The 26,035-nt window shown below is 38.4% G+C and overlaps 1 protein-coding gene across 2 annotated transcripts in view; it reads left to right on the top strand.

The window, feature by feature from the left end:
* Positions 1-15,893, top strand: part of ebf2 (EBF transcription factor 2) — a 144,572-nt gene extending 128,679 nt beyond the window's left edge. The window contains exons 12-16 of one of the 2 annotated variants that reach the window (XM_039768583.1): positions 1,292-1,357; positions 2,506-2,683; positions 5,101-5,283; positions 10,600-10,761; positions 13,713-15,893. In XM_039768583.1, coding sequence (XP_039624517.1) covers positions 1,292-1,357; positions 2,506-2,683; positions 5,101-5,283; positions 10,600-10,761; positions 13,713-13,744 — 621 coding nt within the window. In that variant the 3' untranslated portion in view covers positions 13,745-15,893. The remainder of the gene's footprint in view (positions 1-1,291; positions 1,358-2,505; positions 2,684-5,100; positions 5,284-10,599; positions 10,762-13,712) is intronic. The other variant, XM_039768584.1, reaches the window with a different exon arrangement.
* Positions 15,894-26,035: the final 10,142 nt, after the last annotated feature.

The raw sequence follows: 26,035 nt of genomic DNA, 5'->3' as shown, positions 1-26,035 counted from the left end.
TGGTCCTCAAACTATAAACTCTGATGTTCTTATTCTCTACTGCAGTTGTGCATCCGGATTTGCTTAGTTTTTGATCCTGGTTAGACCCCGTGGACACTTTTGTTTAAAATCTACACTTTCTTAGAACTCTGTCACATGGAATAGCTTTCATATCATGAATCAACAATAGACTGAAGTGTTTATTTAGAAAGCTATTTGGTTTTGGGCATTTTTGAACCCAGAACTGAACAATGAAAATGTTATCTTACAAGCCAAAGAAATTCAGTTTACTTGAGCAGAACAGCAGATTCAATTGTGCAAACATCATTGCAAAGGTTTCTCTAATAGCCAATTATCATTTAAGTATGATTAATTAAGGATGATCTAAGAGAGTTTAACATTTTTTATAACACTGGGGTAATGGCTACGGAAAATGGGGCTTTGCAATCATATGTGAATAATAAATTCAAAAGTAATAATTTGAAACATCCAGCCATCATCCAACCCGCTATATCCTAACTACAGGGTCACGGGGGTCTGCTGGAACCAATCCCAGGCAACACAGGGCACAAGGCAGGAAACAAACCCCGGGCAGGGCGCCAGCCCACCACAGTCATTTGGCTATATTTTAAATTAATTTAATGGTAGTTTGATTACAAAAAGTGTCTATCAAAAAAACATAAATATTTCAAGGTGATTCCAAACTTCTGAATGGTGCTACAGAAGACATTTAATTAGGTCATAATATATTTGTTAAATGCGGATTTGACTTTAAGATTACATGCTAGAGAAATTACACATGGTATGACTTCAATGTTGTGTAGTTTATCTTCAAGACGCTCATACTTAAATTTATTCCTTCAGACAAATATTCATTAAGATGACTTAATGTAACAGCAACACATTTTTAAATGACATTTAAAAGTTGTAAGGACTGTTAAATCTGTGTTTTGTTATAGCATTTATATCTAGTTGTTTTAATGGGTTTCAATATTATATCACAAAGTTTCAAGAATATATGAATGAGATATATTCTGTTGTCTTGCCCAAGAAAATAACAAGCTTCAGGACCGTGGAGAGTTCAGTAGAGCGGCAGCTGCTTCCACAAGCTCTGCTCAGTGTTTCTGAAAGGAATTGGTGTCAGCCTGAAATCTTAAAATATGAAACAAAGAAATGTTTTCTAAGGGGTTTTGTTTCACTACTATGAATACTGCCACACATGATACATCCATGCCTAACTTGTGAAAACCTGTTAAATCTTAAATGATGTCTAGAATTGTAAATGTGAGTGTTATTTTTATCTCATCTTTAGGAAATGCTTCTGAAAAGAGCAGCGGATCTTGTTGAAGCGTTATATGGGAATCAACATAGCAACCAGGTAGGTCTTTGTTTGTTCAGAAGGCATTCTTTCAAGAGTGCTTGTTTAACAAAGTAGAAGACTTAGTAGAACTCCCCAGCATTTCCCAGGTTTAAACCCTTAGATTGAAGGTCATTTCCTGCCTTTGTACAAAGTTACTTCCTCACTGCTCTCTTTCCCAATTCAATCAGCAGCCATCTCCATTTTTATTTCTTTCAGAGTTATTATGTGTATGTTGCCTCAAAATGTGAAGGTACATCTAAAATGCATTTCTTTCTTCCTGCCACACACATTCCCTGTACAGTAATGAACGTTCGCCAAGCAGTTTGAACTCTATGGCCTTCTACTGTAGGTAACAGCTTTGGTCCTAGTGTACCAAACCAAGTTGCACCAGACTCTTGGAAAGTAAAGAGGTTTACAGATTAAAGGAATGCTTGTTTTTCAGCATTAGATGATAAATAGGCAGCCAGCAGAGTTAAGTCTTCTGTTCTTCACTCACATCATGTTAATCCATGGTTACTGCTTTGCCACTCTCTGTCTCTCTGTTTTCTTCCCCTAGTCATACTACACTGGTTAACACAAACCTCATGCTTAAAATAAACCTGGATATCCCATTTACTTGGTCTGAATTGGTGTGTTTCATATTTTAAACTCAGCCCTCAGCTATACCCATTGTCAAGCTCTGGCTACCGTCTAAGTGCTCTCTCTAGATAACAGCCCAGCGCTTTGAGACATTCTTGGTTCCTTTCATATCTAGTAAAATAGGAGCTAAATGTGCAGACAATGTCCCTTTAACCTGTTATACCATGATACCCATAGTAGTCATTGGTATAGATTTTGTGGTGTGTCTGAGTATTGGGAAAACTGAAGGCCTGGTCTGGGAAAAACGTCCATCTCAGGTATAATATATTTTGTGTTCTTCCAATGAATCAAAGGGGAATGAAATTCAGTTTGTTATGAATCACATTAATGGTATTTGATAACATTCAGAACTTATGTGGGTTTTAAGCATTAAAGGCATGGCAGTTTACTTGTTCATACCAGACACGTTATTAGCCAAAACTTTTCAATAGAAAAAATGTATTTTGTCCTGTTGTTCTAACTATTCCTTCTACTTGTTTGCTTCCCCCTTTAATGTCTTCCAAACTCTGTTATTGTAACTTTCTTAGGATATGTTGCTGAAACGTGCTGCGGACATCGCAGAAGCCCTTTACAGTGTGCCACGCTCTCATAGCCAACTACAGGCTCTGCCCAGCTCGCCAGCTCATGGGAGCGTCATGGGGCTCAACTCTTACAGTGGCCAGCTGGGTGTCACCATTGGAGAATCTAGTCAGAGCAACAGTCAGAGTAAGAACAGCAGCCTCCTCTTTACTTTTGCTTTGTTGTTAAACTAACAAAACATCTTTTTAATTTTGCTAGATTAAGTGTTAGAGCTAAATTGGTTTGAATCAATTAATTATATGTCATTGATCAAGAGCTCCCTTAATATAGCAATTTTCTTTGTGGAACTGTGGAGAATCCTTGCATAAAGCATAAAAAGTCATATATGTTTCAAGAAAGAATGGGTACAATGTACCAAATAGCATAATGTAACAATTTTAAAGACAAGCAAATGGTACATAAAATAAGTTGAAAAACTTCATCTTAATGCGTGAATTGTGCTCTACCCCAGTGTCACATTATCCATCACAGATTGTAACTGAGTGTCCTCACACAAGTAAATATGAACTAATCATTCAATGTTATCATGTGAGGAACAATAGGTTCCATTCAATCTTTCGTCCTCACTATAAACACAATTTTGGGCCTACAGGAATGTGTTGCTAATGCTATTATCACTGATGTAAAGAGATGGAGCAACTATTGTATTTCCTAGCTGCAACAAGACAACCTTCATCGGCCAATAACCATTCACTTTAGAGATTTCATCTCAATTTGATTGATCTATTTCTTATATTTTTATATTTGGTTGGCTGCAGTTTGAATCAAGTAATCAAAGATGTCTTTAAAATGATGTCAATACCAAGAAAATGAATAAATAAATTGAGATCAGGATGGTGCAGTGATTACTACTGCAGCTTCAGAAATCCAGCACCCTGTGTTAGAGTCCTGCAACTATTTGCTGTTTGTGTGGAGTTTGCATATCCTGTTTGAGTCGTAGCGAATGTTTTCTTGCCACATCCACCAAGTTGGGCATTTTAGGTATTGGCCCCTATGTGAATGTGAGCATGGGGGTATTTTTAATTGAGTCTTTCAATGACTGTTCCCTGCCTTGCTGCCAGTGCAGCATTTTGACGTGCTCATGACCAGAAGGTGCTGTGCTTTATATAGCCTGAGAAGAGAGTGAAGTACCTTTAATCAAGAATTTAACCTAAAAATGTCTTTCAGTCATGGTTGAGGATTTTTGACATACTATCACAAGTTATTACACTGTCATTGGCATGCGTGACTGAATGATGAGGACTGCAGCACTAGCAGAAATTCTTGGCAGCAACAGTGGACATGCCAATGAATAGTGGTGAGTGAAGAAGCACTGCACAGTCACTGAGGCAAGCATGAGCCAAGGGTCAAGTGTACTGTCCATTAATGCAGGGCATCAAATCTTTTCCTGATAATACCATGCAGCTCACTGTCCTCTTGTAACTATAGTGTAAGGCATTAAAAGATCACTTAATTTTGCAAACATAGCACAATCACAGCTTTCTGAACTAGTCTGGTGTGATATATCATGTGTAAAGAGACAAGAAAAACCACAATAAAGGTTTGGGAATCCACCCCGTAAACTTGAGAAAATAATGGAAGTTTTAAGCAAAACAATACAGTGCCAGAGTACTGTTTCGAGACTGAGTCCAGCACAAGACAAAATGGGAGACGAAGGCCAGAATGGCTTAATAAGCAGACAGGAAGGAAGAGGAGGGCAGTTTGGGCTGCACCTGAAAGTGAGGTCAGGCATGGGACCAGATGGGAGGTCAATTCTGGAACCTTCTGAGGATGTTTAGAGGAAGGAGAAAAGACCTTTGTGTACACAGCCAAACCTTGATCCGGCATATCAACACATTTAGTCAAGCCCATTGACTGCCTCCCATGTGCACGTATGTGATACAGGACTAACATAAAGGGGTGGTTCTGTTGATCTGTTATGTAATATTCTTTCTGTTACTGCATCCTATCTATGGCTTCCTAATTTACCAAAGATATTTAACAAAACAGTAGTTGTTATCTGCTTCACTCTTTAATTAAAGCCTATTATTCATTTATGAAGCAGACAATTTGCACCAAACAGGCTAATTTCTTTACCAGTGATTTGACTTCTGCACTCCTCAGTGCACTGTTGCCAGCAACATTTTGGGCAAATTTAGCAGTTAAGAGATTCACCTTTTAACAAAATGTGCCTTCTTCACCAAGTTCTGTAAGAATTAAAAGATTCACTAGATTCCTTAGAAAAGAAAAGAAAAACAGATATTGATTGAATAAGGAACTTCTCAGTGAAAGAAGAGATGGAAAAAATGAACATCACTTTGAACTTAGAGCATGAATTGGCTTCAGATTGAAAAATTTGCTGATTGACGTTTGTCACTGTATCTTAAGTGTTCCAAGTTTTTTTAATGCACTAGCGGTTTAAATCAATTAACGCAAAGTTGTGAAAAGTTTATGTGTTATTATTAAATAAATTGTTTTAACTATGTACAGGTAAATTATTATTATGAATTATATGAAATCAACCAGTAGATATTAAATGCCATTGTTTTTTGTTCTTCCATCAGGTTACATTAGGAATCCAAGCAGTTTGTCGCCACGAGGGTACCCTTCAGCCTCCACCCCCCAGCAGTCTGGCTACAGCAGTTCAGGCAGCATGAATGGTTATGGCTCTGTACCCATGTCTAGCCTGGCTGTGCCAGGATCGCCTGGCTTCAGTGGCACCTCTCCAAATGGCTCCCCTTATGGCAGTGAGTGCTTCATTCTTAACAAATCACTTGTTAATTGGGCCTGCTAACATTTTTTTTGCAGGACAGTATCCTCAGAAACATAATCTTCTGACACACATTGTGTTTCTAGCTTTCCTTTCACTTTTAAAGTAAAATACATTTTCACATTTCTATCTTTTTTCATATATTTTTGTCTAGAGTTCAATTTCATGTACACACACACATGCAGTCAATTTACACACCTATTACATACTTCAGTCGCAGGACTGTAAGGGCTAATCCCAACAGTACTGAAAGGAAGGGTGCCAGTTCACCACATGGCACACACACTGCCTCTCACCTGCACATCCTCATCTGGAGCAAGTTGAGAGTTACCCAGTCAACCAACGCAGACAGACAGACAGACAGACAGATAATCAGTCCATCATTTTAGCTTAGAACAACAAGAGTTTGCAGCTATGCCAAGTACTGTACCACCATACAGGAATTGTAAATATTCCTAATTCTCTCTTATTTATGATATACAGTATACAGGTGGGCCTTGATTTACAAATGGGTTCTGCTTGTGTGGAGGCTCATAGCCCGATTTTGTATGTAACCTGGAACTTCCACTGAAAATGGAAAAATCTGCAAAAGTACACGGTGCTTTATTACTAACCAGTAACATCTCACTGCACGATAACATGCAGTGAATTCACTTGACTTAAGCATTCATTTGCTCAGAGGTTGATGCACTTGCTGTTTCCTGAGCAGCTCTTCTTTTCTCTACCTATGGGCCTGCTTCTTCTCTTCTTTCGTCAGCATCTTTTCACGTTAAAACTGATTAAGTCAGTGCTTGTGTTGCAATTACTTTCTTTAATTTTTCACTTAAGCTGCCACTTAAGTTGTTAATCTGCCTCAAGAATGATTTAATATATGAATAGGTTGGGGAAATGACAGCAAAGGTGAAAGGGATGAGAACAGCGCCCAGCGCTGCCAAGAGTTGATTCTACAATAAAATAAAAATAAAAAGAGGAATAACCCTGGAGGTCAATCATCACCCCTAAAGTGGACAGTAGAGGTCACGTAGTATATGTATACAAAATTCCAGGTGAATAGTTCAAATGGTTTGCAAGTTACAGGTGATTTAAAATCCTGGACAGACAAACGAACAGCCACAATAGCATATTATATATAAAGATTTTACAGAAAAGTGTTTCAAATTTATTAATAAAATAATAGTGAAAGTTATTGTACTTTAAATCATAAAACACAAATAATTTACATTAGAATATGCTACAGGTATATATACACTACTTCGATCTTTTGCTTAAACATGAGCTTTTGATATTGTCACAGAGTTGGAAAAGCTGTAATGATGGCATGGAAACCCAACACTTAACTGATGTTTGATCCCTCAGGAGAGACATGCTACTATACAGCTTTACTCCCTGTGATGACATGGTTAAGACACGTACTTGGTAATGCTGGGAATTAGAAACAACAGTTTCTACTGCTCAGCTAGTCACTTACTGATCAGGCTGCTTACCTGTGATCAGCAGCCATACCATCTGCACTTCAGAACAGGTCATCCACCAGAAGCTAAGCATGTTTGAGCCCAGCCAGTATTTGGATCAGAGACCATCTAGGAAAAGCTTGGGTTGCTGCTGGAAGAAGTGTTGGTGAGGCCAGCAGGGGCCGTATACTCTGTACTCTGTGTGTGGATCCCAATGTTCCAGTACAGTGACAGGCACACTGTGGTGTAAATATAATGCCATCCTTCAGATGAGATGCAAAACCGAGGTCCTGACTTTCTGTGGTCATTAAAAATCCCTGAGCAGAGTAAGATTTATTCTAATGTCCTGGTTAAATTTCCAACCACAGTCTGGTGATTCTGATCCCCAAATCATCTCTTGTCCCTTACTGGCTAACAATCTCTCTCACGTCTTCACCACCTAATTGATAATGAGTGCTGTGCCTACTGGCACAATAATGGCTGCCACTGGATCATCCAAATGGGTTCTGCACATTGGTAGTGGTTGAAGTGGTTTCCTTTATGTCTGTGTGTAGCACTTTCAGTAGTGTGAAAAGTGTTATATAAATGTAAATAATAATGATAATTATTGCCATTTCCAATTGGTTTCATATGCAATTGAAAGCAAAAAATAATAGAAAACAGTCTTCTCTGCAGTACTATTTCACATCATTAGTGCTGTAACGGATATAGATTCATCTGCATCAAAACTAATTTGTTTTATTGGTAAGTAAAGAATATGTCACTAGAAGAAAACTAATTCAAATTCAGTTGAAATGAAAAAAATGGGAGGCTTCATGTGCTCATTCCCATCATTCGAATTGTTGTTAAGTGGAACCCACTATAACCAGACACCTGCCTGATATTAAGTAGTTGAGGCAAAGTTAGTGTGGAGAGAAAAAACGATAGAGATGGTCGACTTGCCACAGCTAATGCTTAAGTTAAGTTTATTTCATTCTTGTTTAAAGCTTCCCATAATCTGCCAATGACAGGTGCCATCCTTTAAATCAGAACAGGCAGGGGCCATCTATATGTAGAAGTATTCTTCACATTTTATGTTCTTGTGAGGCGGCAATGCTAACCACTGTACCACCACATAATGCACACACATACATGTCTATTTATTCAAATTTTATATTCACCCATCTATCTATTTATTATTTCATCCACTTCATGGTCAAAACAGCATTGACAAGAACATCTAATTCAGAACATTTAAAGACAAATCTTAAACAAACTCTGGTTGTAAGATACACACTTTATATTGGAGTGGCCAACTCTGATCCTGAAGAGCCACAGTGGCTGCAGGTTTTTGTTCCAACTCAGTTGCTTAATTAGAAGCCAGTTCTCCCCAATAACAGGTCTTATTTAATGTCTTGGCTTGTTAGTGTTTTAACTCTACCGTATCAGTTCATTCTTAAATCATAGATTGGTTTCCCTCTCTAATGATACATGTATCATCCAAGAGATTTGAAGCCTAAAACAAATGAGTAATTTTTAGTTCTTCACTTTCTCTTTAGTTTCTTTCTGAGTACTTAATTAAACCAAATAGTGAATGATGAATGCACACAGGTGGAAACTGAGCAAAACTAGTTGTACACCTGCTGGTTTCTTTGTCATTTGCATCTTATTACTAATAAACAGCAGATAAAACGTTGAATACAGCTGTTTAAGATTAAAATATGCAATTAAGTGTTCCAAATCTTAACAAGTGAGACAACTAAAATGAAGCAGAAAAAGGTCACTTGAGCAGTAAGTGCTTCATTAGCGACGAATGGAGCAACTGGGTCGGAACCAAAACCTGAAGCTACTGTGGCCCTCCAGGACCAACATTTCTCAGCCCTGATTTAAAGGGTTTGAGTCTTAAATAGCAAATAAATTAAATGAAGCTAATTACCAGCAAAAACTAGTCACTAATTAAGAAAACAGAATGAAAACCTGTAGCCACTGTAACTCTCCAGGATCGGAGTTGGCCACCCCTGCTATATATGTTTGGGCCTGAAGAGCCCATTTATGTGTCTATTATCCCGATTCACTTTTTTGCATTTCTGCATCAACAATTTTTATCCTGGTAGCTTAAGGTCCAGGAAATTATTCCATTACAGGCAACACTTCTGCAGACGCATAAGGGTACAATTTTAAAATGTCATTAAAGTTTTTGTGTGCGATTGTTGAATGTGGGAATAAACAAGAGAAAATAAAAAAGAACACAAAACTGCACATGAGTGCTTTTGGAATTCTGTAAGGTAGTGGTACTTAACAATACACCATCGTGGTGGCCATCTTTGCATCCTCAAACCACAAAAATGTAATCAGAAATTACATATAGATCACTTGGAGTGTATATTCCTGTATAATAAGAATAGCAATGTCACTGTTTCCATTTCCCCTAAAGGAATTTTCCTTTTTCCTATAATCTAGATCAGTAAAACTTTCAAAAGCAGCAGACTTAATATTATTTCGAGCAGGAGCCATGCAATCCACAGAGTGACTTTATGTTGACCTGCAAGCCAAGCTGTGATATTCCGCTTTATCAGAATCACCTCTGAGAGGTTCACTCTGGGTAACTTACTTCATAATCAAATCCATTCTAACATTTCCTTTTAAAAGTATTATGAATTCCAGGCCCATTCAACGTTCAGTGCTAGACCACATCAACAGTAATTTGCTGAAACCACTTGGGAGAAGAGATCATTTTTAGTTAATCTATGTAAAGGATTCCCATGCTTGTTATTTTTTTTTTAATGACCCATGAAGACATTTTTTCTGAATGGAAACAATCATCCGGTAATGAAATACCATTTCAGATTCTTCCTTTGACAACGGCTGTGGTTTTCTGTGGAGCCTTGCATATAGTCATGTATGTCTCTGGAATTCTATGCAGAACATTTGGGATCTGTGTATTCAACCATTGTCTAAAAGAGATTAGTCATATGTGGCCATTTATAACACCTTATTATTATGGGATGACGCTCAAAGAATCATAAATGGATGAAATTTATGTCCAACTCAGGAGAAAGGGATCACTTGGCCAGTACTATTTTTCTATCACTTGTGTAGTAATGACTGGGAAATCACTTTGTGGACAGTGTGAATCTCATTAATACTGTATGGCAATTCTCACCAAAAGTGACACATTTCTGAAGTTTTAACAAATGACTTATTTATCGGTTTAAGTATGTTTTTTATCTGATTTGTGTATTTCTATAGCACTGACAGAAAATTTGTGAAAGGGAAGGTGCCGTCTTGTTATAATGAATTGGATGCAATTTTTTCTTTATATTCAAATGGAAATAATTTTGAAAAATTATCCCAGTTCATAATAAAAACTCCCAAAGTTGTTAATAATGACCACTCCAAAGGTAGAAGTGTGCAATAAATCATTAATTATCATTAGTCAGTATAAATCAAATGTATTTATTTTACTGTTTCACAGCAGTCGGCACATGCTTCAAGCTAAGTATTAATGCAATGTGACTACATAAAGTTCTTTTTTGTTATTCTTCCGTAATGGTTGAGTGCTTGCTTGCTATTGCTTTGCACCACACATGCCTTGTCATGGGCAAACAATGTTAGTGTTATTTCACATTCAGGCTTGTCAGACTGAGTTACTTGAAATTTTTAGTGTTCTCGTTCTTCTCAGTGCAAAGCAAATCAACAGCTTTTATTAACCCAACGCTAGCAATGTCCTTCTTGTCTCAAGCAGTTTTTTTCTTGTTGTTATTATTTTCTTTTTAATGATGAGCCACATTGTGGGCATCTATTGGCTTACACTTTGACATCACGCCCTCATTCCACCTTTCCTCTCCTCTCTCTCCCTACAGTCATGCCATCCAGCCCAACGGTCCCAGGTTCTGGATCCTCTTCCATCTTACCCTTCTCATCATTCCCCTCAGTCAAGCAAAAGAGCGCATTTGCGCCAGTGATCCGACCGCAGGGCTCCCCCTCGCCGGCTTGTCCAGGCACTGGGGGGAACAGCTTCAGAGGTAATCCTAATACGCTACTTTTTTCTGTAAAGAAATTAACAGTTTTGTAAAGGATTGTGACTTAAACTTTTTTGTAATCATTCATTTTCACTTTCAAGCTGGAGGGCTAAATGAATTTAAGTTTTACAAAGCAGTTGTGTTATTTGGGCTTTGGAATACTTGGTTAATTAACAATTCTAAGTATCCTGATTTGTTATTTTCCTTGGCATAGTCCTTAAAGGAGCATATGTGTGTAATGCTGTAACAATATGCATATTCTAAACTAAGTAGCTCAAACTAAAAGAATTAATGTTTTTACTTGTTTTGTCCAAATTTGTAACAATAAGACATCACATTTAGCTCCTAGCTGAATGTTACAGATGCAAACAATAAACATGCAGATATTAGTGATTTAGAACAGCATGAGGCGGTAGCCTTGTGGCTTGAGGGATACGAGTCAGATGTCTGGGTGACTTTTGATGTTCTCCCAATGTTGCCGTGAATCTGTGAATACATGAGGGTGACTGTTGACTCTATGTTTGTTAATGTGTGTCAGCATGTCCAGCAGTAGACTGGCATCCACTCCTATTTTCGCTTTGGGTCCCAGTAATGCTGGGAGACCATGTTATAGAATTGAATGATGGATAGCTGTTGGTAAATTTGTTTAGTTTGTATTTAAAATTAGAATAATATCTATTCGAAGATCATAATATGCTTTTTCATTTTGTAATTCACAGTTAGATAATCATATAATATAACTGTCAAGATAATTAGAACCTTTTTAAATAATAAAAAGAACATAGAATGGTTTTCTAAAAAATATGAAGGCCATTGCTCCATGGATCCAGCTTAGACAACACAGCCTGCAACCCTGAAATTTTTCCTTAATGCCAGACAAAACAAGTAAGAAGTTTCTCAGCTTCACATTTCTTTGAAGGTGAGCCGCCTAATACAGTTTAGGGTGGGTATCAGATTGCCCTGTCCAGGACTCGCTGTCAGCATGCAAGGCCCTCTGGGAGTCTGGTCTGAGGCGGTCAGCTCCCACAGAAGACGAGCCTCATTAACCCTCTTTTAAATCCCAGACGCCCGGAGACAGGCTGGCAAAGCAACAGAACCCACTCCCCCCATTCGACACCCCCAGCCCTTTAGATTTTGGAGAGAAAATTAACACGTGCCCTTTTCACACGGCGGTGTGTTTTTGGACAGGCAGCTCAATGTGTTTCGTTTTGGAAGCAAAATATGCTTCCTGGTTTTTGTGAACACAGAAATAATGGGAATATTGTGGTGTGGAATACGGTAACAGCTTGTATTCCTTCATTATGTTCATATAAGGCTTCCCTCAATGGATGTAGTTTTAAGGATTTTACATAATAGTAATCCAATAAGTGAACAAATTGAAAGCACTAAAAACAATAGCATTCCATCATAGTAAGACTACTGCTTTTAGTTTAGGAAGTCTATAAGGATGCATATTTAATTGTGTTCTATGGATAGTGTGATGTAAAAGTGGATTGGACATTGAACCGCTAAGATGCTGGTATCTCTTATTTCAATGTGTGACACTGAATAATTTGGTAAAAAATGAATGGTGATAACTATATTTACCTTGTAATCTGCTTTGGATAAAAAGTGCCCACCTAAGCACCAAAAATATTCACAAGTGACGATTCATTCAGTACTTTCAAAGGCTTCCGCCATTCTGCACAGTCATTTTGCTATACAGGACCATGAGCACTCACACCAGTAGGTTCAGGGACAGTCATACATCTCCTCAAAATCTACTAATGCTGACCATTGCATGAACATTTCTGAAGTGTGTTTTTTACTGTATATCACTCACCTGATGTTGTACTTACAGTGCTGTATTCATTCTCTGTTTTTGTATTGTACTGTCAGAAGTCTCTCTTGGACTTTTTGCTGTTATGAACAATACTTACAGTATTGTGTGCAGCACAAGATACTCAAATGCTGGGCCTGAGGCTTCCTGCAACTTGCTATAAATCTGCTGATTGACCTGTTTATCCTGCAATGTACACAAACAGATGTCATTCTGTATAGCACCATTCCATACCGAACATCCTGCTTGAGTGCTGCACGAGCACACCACACTTGTTCACACTTTGTGCAAATTTTCACTACTCCCAAAGTCTACTATACCCAGTACCTTTTTCAAGTTGTTTGAGAATGATTGTTGAAATTTAAGTCCAAAGGTATAATTTAGACTTGGTAATCATTTCTTATGTGTTTACTGTGTAGTTATGTTCCATGAACAGACACCCAGCACCACCTCAAAAATGACCAAGAACAGTCTGAGTTGATTTTTCTCTTAATCTGGACCACTGGCAGGTGAAGTTGCTAGATAAGGGTCAATGGGGAGTCAGAATTTTGGATTGAATTGGTCACTTTGTGAACATATAGTGTCTTGGCCAACAGGCCACACTGAGTGCTTGACACAAGTACATTGGGTAGCAACTACCCATAATAACATAATATAAATTCTCAAACCTGCTTACCAATATCAGAAAAGAAAATTTGACAGTCCATTGACATCATTATCTACACTCCATAGCTTGGACTACTTACTCATAGCCCCTCACCTGGGTTCAGATTCTGACCCAGGTGCTGCCTATTTGGAGGAATGACAATTTTCTTTCCATATCCCAAAGATGTGAAAGTTGGCTTGATAGGACTTTGTACGTCACCGGTGAAGCTCTTTCACCTCATCCAGGGTTAGTTCTTGCAGCATACCCAATGCAACCTTGAACTGGACAAAGCGTGTAGAGATGGAAATTACTCCAGTGGGATGATGAGAAGTCTTTCTTCATGAAATGATATTTTTTTCTTCAAATACAACTGAACAGAACAATAATATAAATACTAATTTAATCATGCAATCCAAAATAGAATTAAAAAAACAAACACATCTCAACTAATGATTAAAACAATTCTCTCTTTCTTGTACTGTTTTGCAGCCATGACTGGTCTTGTTATCCCACCAATGTAAGAGACTTTTTCTCAGCTCAGCTGATCGACATCCAAGCAGCGACGCATCAGCAGACCTGGGCTGTACCTTCAAATGGTAGTGGACTGACGGCCACGACAGGCATGAATGTGATTAAATGGACCCTTATTGTGGCTTCTGGGGGATGCTCTTACAGTGAAGTAGATGATGAGACCCCCAAAAAGCTGTCTTTTCAAGCGCAATGGCACAAACAGCTTTTGTCTGGATATTTTGGAATAGAAATACATAGAAAAAAGATTGAACAGATTAGTGAGATAATGCCAGATTGGAAAGCAAACTGTACAAATGCAATATGGACCTTACAGGAAAGTGACTATGATGGTTTTCTTTTTATATATTTGCTATCCCTTCTTCACGTATGAACTATACCAGGCTTTTCTGGGGAAATAGTGAATCACTGTTACTGAAAATTAGGATGCTCTCAGGAAAGACTGACCCATGGAGCTCCTCTGCGGTTCATTATCAACAACTCTGGCTCCAGTACAATCAAAGAACTTTGGTGTCGGCGGAAAGGTAGCCAGCCAAACAGCCAACCAGCCAGCCAGCCAGCCAGCTTCACTCACATCGCTGCATTTTCCCATGAGTCCTGGATGCCACTTCATCTGGATGAAGCTAGAGATTTAGCGCTTGTGTTTGAATGACGGATTGATGTGACCCTGTAAACGCTTCTTTTTATGTTATTTAAGTGAGAATGTTAACTTATTACTACGGTATAACTAGAATTAGGAATAATAAAACTTTTGTCTTCCTTTTTAAGATTAATGTTATTACAGTTCTTTTTTACAAACCTTTTCATCTTGTTGCATTCAAATAATTTAATATAAACCAGAATAGTTAGTTCATTATTTAAAAAAAAGACTGGTGATAATGATTTAAGGAGAATTGTGGCAATTTTCTTTACTTTATTTATATAATCACATTCTAGGGTCATTTAAGAGGTAATACATGTTCAGCCTCATGTATTCTTGGCAGATTTTTAAAGAGACGTGGACTTCAAGAGTACTCGCTAATGGCTGGGGTGATTCTAATAATGTTACATTATTTTTCATGGCTTTTAATGGTACGTAGAGAAAGGTGTCCTTTGCTCAGTGCACCTGATTAAGAATTCATGCCAACATAGGACTGGGGTTACCTGTAGTTGGAGGGCAGTGATATTGGAGTGTGCCTATTTCATTGGAACCCAAAAATGAAGTCACGTCATCTGCCTTATGAGCTTCTGTCCGTGCCTGGAGTGGCAGATGCACTCTAGCTATCATTAACCACTTCACACACTTTAATGAAATGAATGAACGAAACATTCTCAAACCTGCTGGGTCAGGGAAGACATAGCCAGTGTCAGCAGCTTTAATACAAGGCAGGAACGCATAGTGCAAAATGCACCACAAGAGCAATGCCAATTTGTCAGGAAAAGTCCAGTGATATGCTTATCCTTCAGACCACACCAGCCTTTCATCTTGGACCACCACACTATTGTTGACCCCTACTTTCATCTAGCTTTTTATCATAGGATTATAAAAGGGAACAAAGTGTCCCAGTCCTACAGGGTGCCATTGCCACACCCCAGACTGTTTGGGACACCAGTCTGCTGCACTGCACATGCAAGCACAATTTCAATATCCTAGGAAGCTGATCTGTGGGAAGTGGGAAAGTAAAATCCACATGAGTCCACACAAAAGGTGGCCTGCCTCAGAACTGGACCAGGTCTGTCATAGTCCTATTACATTTAAAAAGAAAAAGCATCTCATAGATATTTTAAACATTAGAAATCTGTTTATATTACTTTAAGCAAATTAAAAGAATGGGCATCTTTTCTGAATGATCCCATAATTTATAATACTTACTTTGCAGTAGAATTCCTAACAGCAGTAGGACATGTCTGGGGCCCATCTTAGAGTTCACAAATGAAACAGCAGTTACAGTTTGTTTTCTAATTGAATCGATTTAGTTAACAAACTGGCCACAAAATGAATAACTCGGAGACTTTCATTGAAATTAGCATATCAGAAATGTCTTCAGATGAACTTCCTCCGACTGTCAGCATTCAGTGTCACTTCACTACGTGCAGGGTGCAGGGAGCAGGGAGCTGCCCATTCCTTTACACTTCTATTTCTTTTCTCAGCACATTGATTATTATGCATGAGTTTCATATTATTTTATATATATATATATATATTTTCTGTAATTAAATTGTTTTTAATTTTGTATAGATTTTTTGTATTGTATTATTATTATTATTATTATTATTAATTATTATTGTTATTATTATTATTATTATTATTTTATTTTTTATTATTGTTGTATTATTTTAAAGTTTATATCCCTACAGTTGCTATGCAGTAAATACTTTTATAAAAAAATAATATTTACAATAAATCTTAGGCTTTACTATTACAAAACGTGTTCAGTATTACGAAGGAAAATTGCAAAATGCACAATTTAATGTTGAAACAGAAAAGGAAATAAGTCAAATAGTTTTCAAATAAAAAATTCATACTGTGTAATGACTGCTTTGGAGTAAATTTCATGTGTTTGTACTTCGGTGGACCTCCGGCATGCTCGGACTGACTTTCAAACTGAATTAGTGCATAGAAAAGGCAGGCTTGGTGTGTGGTGCTGCCAGGACAAGGCACGTGGTGGTCATTGTCAGTTATGAATGCAAGATGGGAGAATCTGTCCTACAGAATACAACCTCTGTAAAGGATTCAGGGTAAAAAAGGTAAGTAAAATGTTACCATACAAATGGTTAAGTATAAATTGAGGGACATTATGCTCAGGCTATATAATATACTTGTAAGACTACATCTGGAGTATTGTGTGCAGTTCTGGTCACCACTGTACAAGAAAGACATACCAACAATTAAAGCTGTGAAGGGGAGAGCAGCCAAGTGCATCCCAGGACTTAAGGACATGCCTTACTCTGACAGACTTGGAGAATTAAACCTTTTTAATCTTGAACAGAGGAGACTACTTGGGGACCAAATGGAGGTCTTCAACATTCTCAAAGGCACTGATAAAATCGATCAATTCCTACAACTTCATGGTGAATCATGTAATGGAAGACATCAGTGGATATTAAGGGATATTAAGAGAATGTAAGATTGAAGCCAGGAAGCACTACTTTACTCAAGGAGTTGTGGGGATCTGGGAAAAACTACTGAGACATGCAGTTGAAACAGAAACCTTGACAATCTTTAAGAAGTATCTGATAGAGACAGTGTGACAACGTAGCTATTAGCTAAACAAATGAGCAACAAAGGACTGAATTGTCTCCTTTCAACTGTCAAATATCTAATGTTCTTATGAGGTGGATAGTAAAATGGACATTAACACTTTATAGTGTGTGTCGGAGAATAATGACCTTATAAATAAAGATTTGTGCTCATTTTAAACTGGTGGCTTTGTTGTGTGGTTATCTTCTTTTAGGGTGAGTACCAGGAGGATACCAGACTTTTTCAGGCTAGTCATTGTCGTGACCAGCAGTGTTAACCTTCACAGCTAGAATTGTCCTTCTAGTGACGACATTTTTTTTATTTTGTTTATGGAACAGCCATGACAAAACAATACACCTAAAGAAACCGTCCATAATGTTTGTAGCAGTTTCATTTACATTTGAAAAGAAACTTCTGCATTTTACTGCAGGAACACAAAAAAAAAAATCACTGAATCTTAGAATTAAGCTAAAAACCCAAAAATACAGGCCATACAAACAATGTGCCTAAATGACAATCAGAAGAATGAGCCAAACTGCACTCTGCTTAACAATTTTTAACACTTCCTTCTGAACATCTATTGAAAACAAAACATATAGCAGAGACAAATGCAAAATGAAAATAACCTAAGCTTAAAATGTTGCAACTTATTGGGTAAATTGTTGAAAACCGCATGGAGATCCTGCTACCCTTTTATGGAACAAATTAAAGAGATAATGCCTGGCACAGGAGGGATGATCTCATTACCATGAACACCACTAACCCAGAAGAGGAAAAGAATTAGCTATGAATGCAGACTTGACACCTTTAAAAGAGTCCTGGACTAACAATCCACAGATTGATAATGGTCAGGAAGTAAGGGGAGACTTCTACTCAAATGACAGTGACAAAGATGGCACAAGCAGCACAAGAGACCCATGGCAGGTGACAGTACGCTAGCACATGTTCCTGGCCCCAGATCCTTTGAAATAATTCTCTGGTACCAGATCTACTTTAAAGATGAGTTCTTTTCTTGCGCTTACTGTAAACAAATTAAATAATTCTTAAACACAGTCATTCATTTAGATAGCATTCTTGGAAAAAGTATATTTTTAAATATAAAGGTTGCTGTGGAATGGATCAAATTAGCACACAGTTATGTGTTTCCATCATCATGAAGCAATGGCAGTTGCCATGGTATGTGGTCCTGAAAGTTCCGTGGATGACGTCATTGGCTCGCCACCATAAGAATCAGTGCCAGATGAGACTGCGGATAATCAAATGAAACTCTTTATGAATGACTTAGTTGTGCTGTTAAGACTTTTGCTTTCATTTCTCTTGGGTTTAGACTTGGGTTTTGTCGTTTAACATGACTGATTGTTAGTTTTGACTCTCTGCTCTGTTACGGTTTCTCTCCTGGTCATCCGCTTTACATTTGGTAGCCTCTTCTGCATAACGCTAACTGGTTTGGGGTAGCTCAAGATTTATTTAAAAAAAGGTTGTCCAATGGCACCCTCCCTCTTGGGTGTGAAGGGTTGTGCCATTTACTTGAAGATGTAACATTAGGTGAACTACTAACTCAGAACATCATACTGCAAGACTAAATCAAATTAATTCCATCCTTCCACCCATTTTGAACCTTCTCCTCTAGTTCAGGGAAATTGGGACTTGTTGAGTATCAGAGTAGCAATGCCACGAATGCCAGTCCATCAACCGGCCAATTCAAGGTGCAAATCACTCCACCAGCTGTTTTCACTTCATAGAATTAAGAACATAAGAAAGTCTGACAAACAAGAGTAGGCCATTCATATACGTCAGCTTTTTACCTGCAAGTTGCACTTCTATTGGCTCTGCTGGCAATTTGTTTAATTTCTTCCCCCATAAACTTTACATTTATTGCTGAAATATCCACTGCAGAAGTAAACTGTAAAGATGAAGGGCTGTAAAATCAATGTGCTACATAATACAGTTGTACCTCGGTATACTTTCTTAATCCGTTCCAGATCCTTTGACTTATACCAAACAGGACGTATACCAAACAAATTTTCCCCAAAAGAAATAAACGTAAAATGATTAATCCGTTCCCATGAAAAAAAATCCTATTGTTATTGGCATATTATACATTGATGGGGTTGTATAAAATAATTTAAACACTGCCTAGTACTAAAATACATAAATACAAAAGCAATTAGATGAAATAAATGAAAATTGAACCTCACTTTACTTTTTAATAACATCTTTGTTTTTCACAATCGTAGATACCGTCATTCTCGGCATACAGTATACAGCAGCCAAGTTACGCAAGTCACCTTCATACTTCTCAACAATCAATTTAAATTTACACAAAAAAGCACAAAATCATGTGAAAATTCACAGAGACCTACAGCACGTACTGACGCTCGTGGGCAGTCATGGCTTTGTCTCGAGAGAGGTAAACAAGGGTAGCGCGCGGTGTTCTAGTACATGAGTCGTATTCCAAACAAAGGTCATATACCAAGCAAAAATTTTCACGTCCAAACACGATGTATATCAAGTTGGGCTTACTCCAAAGCAAACGTATACACAGGTACCACTGTATAAGGAAACACTAACTGGAAAAAATTGATTGCTGGTAAACCTTCAGTGAGGGTTTTCTTTTTTAACCTTTGCCTCCCCCCATACAGGTGTCCTTCCTGTATCTCTGCACCACACTCCAGCTCAGTAGGCGGTGGTAATGCACCATTTATGTTGGTCTGCCAACTGCCATAAAAACCCAAAAGAAGGAGATGAAGAAATTAAATGAATAGAGATTGTTGGCTTGAATGGTCCATTCTTATCATAATTGTTCCATTACTTTAATGGTCTTTTTACATGTCTGGGGTGAATAGTCAATGGCAAAGTAAAATTTAAGCTCTGATTAGCTGATCATGTTATTATATTCCTTACAACTTGGGTGGAATGGCAGCCACTGGGACAAACAAAAAGGGAACACAGATAGGGGGTTGTGACCAAATAGGACACATCTGCGTGGAAATCTCCAACCTCAAGAAGAACCTTAACCACAACCTGCCTCCACACCTGGCCTTGTGTTTGTAGGCTTTGATGCAAACAAAACCAAACCACATCTCCATCAGAAATACACTGGAAAACATGTTTATGTAAAATCAGCTATCACTGAACTGGACTGCATTTTTGTTTCTTTACAACAACAACATCCATGATGGTTTCTCCATTTCACTCTCAAAGATGAGTTGGGTCCTGTTTTGTGCCAGCGCTGTCCTATTCCGACCTCTTAGATGGAATGAGTGGGTTCAGGAAGTACATGAGTGAGTGGGCTGTTTTGACGGCGCTTGTCAAACTAGAGCTAGAAGAACACTCACCCAAAAGAGATGAACACCATGCATGTTGATTTAAAATTGGACAGGAAATTAACCGGAACAGGAAAAGCCTTCAAATGGACGTCTGCAAGACCTATACGTAAAAACCAAAACGACACCAGAAAAATCGAACTGAATCCCCCAACGGGAGCTGATCTAGGATTCTAGAAGGTAGCTTGCCCGCTTTGAAATGACTTCTCATTGCTAATGTAATTAGCGGCAGTACAGCAAGGGCTTAATTACCAGTTTCTAAGATCAAGTAATTAATGTTGTGCCAGCAAAACAGCAACTGTTTCATTAGCATGGCACTCAGGGTGGCGGGGAACCTCGGCCCGGTGTGTGCGACAGACTGAAAGATGGCGACAGCCTGCATGTTAACGTCTTCAAACACGTCGGGCAGCTGTCAACATCTGCCGGCTTGTTAAATTTTAAATAATATTATGAATAATAAGGGAATAGATTCTATGAGCTGATAGACTATTAACATTTACCGTATACCGAGCTGGCACTGAACTTCTCTCGTTTGCATAAATAAAGCCTTGGCTGAAAACAGAAGATTTTAAACTGCAGTGGCATAAATGTGAGAACAAGAGAGGTCCATTTATAAAATGGCTGCAGTATAATTATTTGGTAAACCCTCTGGTCATTATTCAGTGTCAGGTGGTGAGGTGACCAACGCTGCATCCACACAGCAGGATAATCATATGAATCTAAAACTAAGGACGAATGGTCAATCAGTCACCTAAATCAATGAATGAATTAACCAATCAATAATCAACTAAACCAGTCAGAATCAAGTAATCGATAAACCAGCCAATCACTTAACTAAATAATCGGTCAGGGTTATTGATTGATTAACAGTAGTTAGCACCTGACAAAATGAAAAAAGCTGAAACAAAAGATGAAAGTCCAGAAAATGAAGAGACAAAATGGAAGTCAAAATCTTGTGTGATCAGAAGCCAAAAATTCAAAAATCCAATGTGTAGGTCTAAGATCTGAAGGAGGCAGTTGGCAGGGCACTCCCATGAAGTCAGTCGCGTAATGTGACATGTCCTGTCACTCACTCCAACACTCGCCCATCAAACAGGTTTGACTTTGTTTGTCTTTAGATGTAGGGGCAAGCTCTGTGTGCATGAGAACTGACAACAAATGAATGCTCATCCAGAAGTGCAATACATTCAATGTAGTGATGACAAATAAGCAGAGCAGGCATTTTGGATCTAACAAAATGAAGAGGAGCTCATCTGTCTGAAGTCACGTGTTTTACAATCCACAATAGAATGGAAAAAAGAAAAAGTGATTGACATTGTGACTGAACTCACCAGGCCTGCTAACCCTGCACACTATTTATTGGCTGTCAGAAAAAGAGGCAAGAACATCTGTTTTTGGAAAATTGTTACACAGTCACTAAATGTTACAAGCCCAGCAATTTTCAGTTGTGTAAATTGACATGGTTTGACGGCAAGATCAGTAAATGCACTCATAATCATAGATTCCCCATGGCTAGAAGTCGCCTAATGTGACATCTTTAGTCGTAAAACATGCTCTACACAAGTTCTACTTACCCAAAAAGATTCTTTAGCTGTCACAATCATGGACCCCTGCCCTTCCTCAGTGAGGGCTTAAATGGAGTCGTGGTCATGACATCAAATGATGCAACTTCCAGTCTTCATACAGTAGCAACAGAAATGCACCATTTGGCAGCACCTCAAAAAACAAAATGGCAGTAAGGAAAGAAAATAACAATGGCAAGTCCAAAGCAACAAAATGCAATGCTTAGTGCTAAAAACCAGAACCTGATGTTGATGACGTCCATGTTGAAACTAAATATGAAGTTCAAAACACAGCAGAGCACTTTATTGGATTTTGGGTACTTTTTTATAATTTCCTGCTGTGGTATTTTTGTCTCTGTGATGAATTTACTTTTGCTTTATTTTTAGAATTTTTTGTACATTTATTTCTTTTTCATTATTTATTTAATTGTTATTCTGGCAAAGTAATTTTGTGTTTTGTTTGCTGCATATTATAATTCTGGATCTCTGTACATCCTAATTCATTTCTGATCACTTTTTGCACATTCATTTTGTATTTCAGGTGACATTGTAGACTGTCATTCACATATTCACATATTGCAGCTGTTTATTACAATAATGTCCATCAAAGCTGTCATCAGCTAATTGGTATGTAGTTAAGATGGCAGCGTATTATTTTAGTACCTTAGTTCTACCTAAAAAACAGATCTTTGTACTAGAAACATCTCTAACTCTTTAGTGAATGTTGTACTGATTCCAGTGCCTGGTGTTTGTTAATCTTTTCTATTTTATGGGCTGCAAACATAACAGTCAGTCCAGAAAATTAAAGAGTGAGAAGCAGCAGAAAGAACGGAAACTCAAAAATGTGCAGGATAGTTTGTTTCATCCATCCATCCAACCCACTATATCCTAAGTACAGGGTCACGGGGGTCTGCTTGAGGCAATCCAAGCCAACACAGGGGGCAAGGCAGGAAACAAACCCTGGGCAGGGCTCCAGCCCACCGCAGGGAGCGCACACACACACACACACACACACACACACAAAGCACACACTACGGTCAATTTAGAATTGCCAATCCACCTAACCTGCATGTTTTTGGACTGTGGGAGGAAACCCACGCAGACACAGGGAGAACATGCAAACTCCATGCAGGGAGGACCCGGGAAACAAACCCGGATCCCCTAACTGTGAGGCAGCAGCACTACGCTACCGTACCACTCCTCTCCATTATCCAACCCGCCATATCATAACACAGGGTCACAAGGTTCTGCTGGAGCCAGTCCCAGCCAACACAGGGCACAAGGCAGGACCAAACCCCGGGCAGGGCGCCAGCCCACCGCAAGGATAGTGTGTTTTGATGCAGAAAATATTTTCAAAAAAGCGAAGTGCACTCTACAGTGGTGATGTAAAACAAGAGGCATAAACTGACTAGATTTTACCAGTCTGGTACATGTTGTATGTGTCACACAACTGCAGAAAAGACCACAAGCAAGCCTGGGAGTGTTCAGGAGGCATTAGGATGTGCTATTACTTATTTTCTACTACAAAAAATACTTAGACCACTCCCCCTCCAAAAAAAAAATCTCTTTAGTGAGTTTTAATGCACGTTTTGTGAAACTGTATGCCAGTTTTACTCATCACTACCAACCACCATAACTGAACTTGTTTGAAATGCTGCATGACACCCCGGTGAACAGTCAGCAGTCAAAGCCAGTTCATTGAATTCAAATAAAAAGGCAGCCAAGGAGAGCTGAATAACTGATGTGTTTTATATAACAAACCCACACGAAAAAAACATGCACATCTGAGGATCAGGTATGCTGTACCACCCCAGGGTGAGAGGGGGCGTTTTTGCTCACCGTCTTCTCTCTTCCCTCTGCAGCACAGAGAAGGTAACCCTGGGAGCTGACTGACCACGCCCCCATTGCTTCCTCAACACCCGCCCCTTCTGGTCTAAAACATATAAAAAGAGCTCATCCCCAGAAAGTGGCGTCTTACCCGTACTTGCAGCAGGACGGAGCTCTCAACTAATTTTGGGACTCTGCAATTTCACTGGTTCACCACAACGAAAAGAAATTCAAAACAGACCATTGTGATTAATGTTTTTACGAGGTTTGAATGTGTTTATGTTTTTCCTTCTTTTCTATTATTTAATTTTATTGTTCTTTGGGTGAGGTCATCACAAAGCCATTTTGTGTTTGACTTGACCAACTCACACCTGAGTTTCAGGTCTGCAACTACATTTTTTATGGCAATGACACTGATTACCATTACGTGACCAATGACAATACAACATGTGATGTCATCACGCATAAAGAAATTAAGATGATGTCGCAGCATCCCAGATTTTTGTTCATTCTACTAGAGGTTCTCATTTGTTTAAATGATGTAAGGCCTTTAGTTATGGATTCCTTTTCTTAGCACTGTTTTTTTTCAACCTTTTTGTGGCTCTGATTTTTTAAATTCTTTTTGGTTTAGTTGTCAGTCTGGTCTGCTTCTCATTTAAATGTTTTAACAGTCGACAGATCGCAGTATATTGTCTGCTCTTATTACTTTTTATTTTCTGATGCTATAGGCTCTTCATTTTAGAAGAGTGGACAGTTTTTCTTTCTTGTGGATCGTTACACTCACACCCTTTAAATGGCAGTGGAAAGGAGGATTCACTTAACCTACCTGTGTTCCTAACTTGTGAGAAGCAGTTTGGAATGATGATGATGATGATGATGAGGGGCGCTATATCCAAACAGCATCAACTGATTTTCCAAGATATGCAGAATTAATGTGTTTTGATTCTCTCTGTTGGCAGAGAAGGCGTCTGGCTGCTTTGATCTCAGGGACTCCCTGCGGTCCCAAATACATTTGTGTGAAGCCTTCTGGGTGTTTGCCACAAATAAACTCATTCATCGTTTTATACAAATTTATACATTCAGGAAAACATCTGAGTATTTTTTGCTAAAATATTATTCACCATTACTTCCTAAAGCCTCTGCATAGAATATAAACAGGAAAGATGTAATTCTCACAATGTCATGCAATGAACTGAAGACAAAAGATTCTTATCTAATGAATGAGGGGGGGAGGCAGGCTTGGAAACACAAAAGGATTCCTAAATAATGGCAAAACAAACAGTAGGGAAAACCTGACAATGATGGGCTAAAATGCATTGCCCTCTAGTGGCTTGGGGCACACCATAATAAGATTTCTTCAGTTTGTCCCAGGGTCTTAAATAACCCAGTCATTGAACAGTAGTGCCCACTGCTGGTCACAAAAGATGCTGCCACCTTGATGTCCTTTGTGAAGATCTCAGTTAGATTTGTTGATTAGATTAGATAAATGTTATTAACCCCATGGAGAAACTCAGATACATACAGCATTATCAACACAAAAATCAATAAAAATAAACTTAACAAGTACATTGGGTGGGAACATTAATGCATTTTGTCACACATACATGTGTGATGCTCGCCTTCTGTGGTTATCAGAGGTAAGCAATACCACTCTGGGACATGAGGAGGCGCTGTCACTGATGTTATTGTTTCTTCTTTCTCCCATAGCCCTGAAAAACCAACCACTGAGGGCAACTGACTCCGCTCCTTCAAGTCCCTCCACTATAATGCCAAGGTACTGCTGGAAGGGGACTGTAGAACAGAGCTCCCACCTGAGTATCCATCCATCCATTATCCAACCCGCTATATCCTAACTACAGGGTCACGGGGATCTACTGCAGCCAATCCCAGCCAACACAGGGTGCAAGGCAGGAAACAAACCCACTGCAGCCCACCTGAGTACCTTCCGCTAATTGCTTTGATTTATTACTTTTAAGTCCTATTATTATTATTATTATTATTATTATTATTATTATTATTATTATGTGCCATTTAACTTGTTTGGACTTTTAAAAGGTGGCGACCTGGAGTACCAACATTTTTTCTATGACCAGTGCATTCCCTCAGTCAACAACCTATAAATGTTTTTTAAATTAAATTTGTGCTCTCTATTACTTTATGCAATTGTTTATGCACAGTTTTTATTTCTTTAATATTTTTGTACTTTCTACTTGTTTGTTGAGGCCCAGTTTTATCTAATTTTGTTCAGTGATGACCCTTTCTTAGCAAAGATTGTAATGTAAACTAGCCAACATCTTCCCCTGAATAGCCTACATGAACAAATAAGAGTAAATACATGCTTAAAATTGA

This window comes from Polypterus senegalus, chromosome 11 (assembly GCF_016835505.1).
Source record: "Polypterus senegalus isolate Bchr_013 chromosome 11, ASM1683550v1, whole genome shotgun sequence".
NCBI lineage: Eukaryota > Metazoa > Chordata > Cladistia > Polypteriformes > Polypteridae > Polypterus > Polypterus senegalus.
The sequence above is the reverse complement of the archived record's forward strand: the minus strand, read 5'-3'. Positions and strand labels throughout refer to the sequence as shown.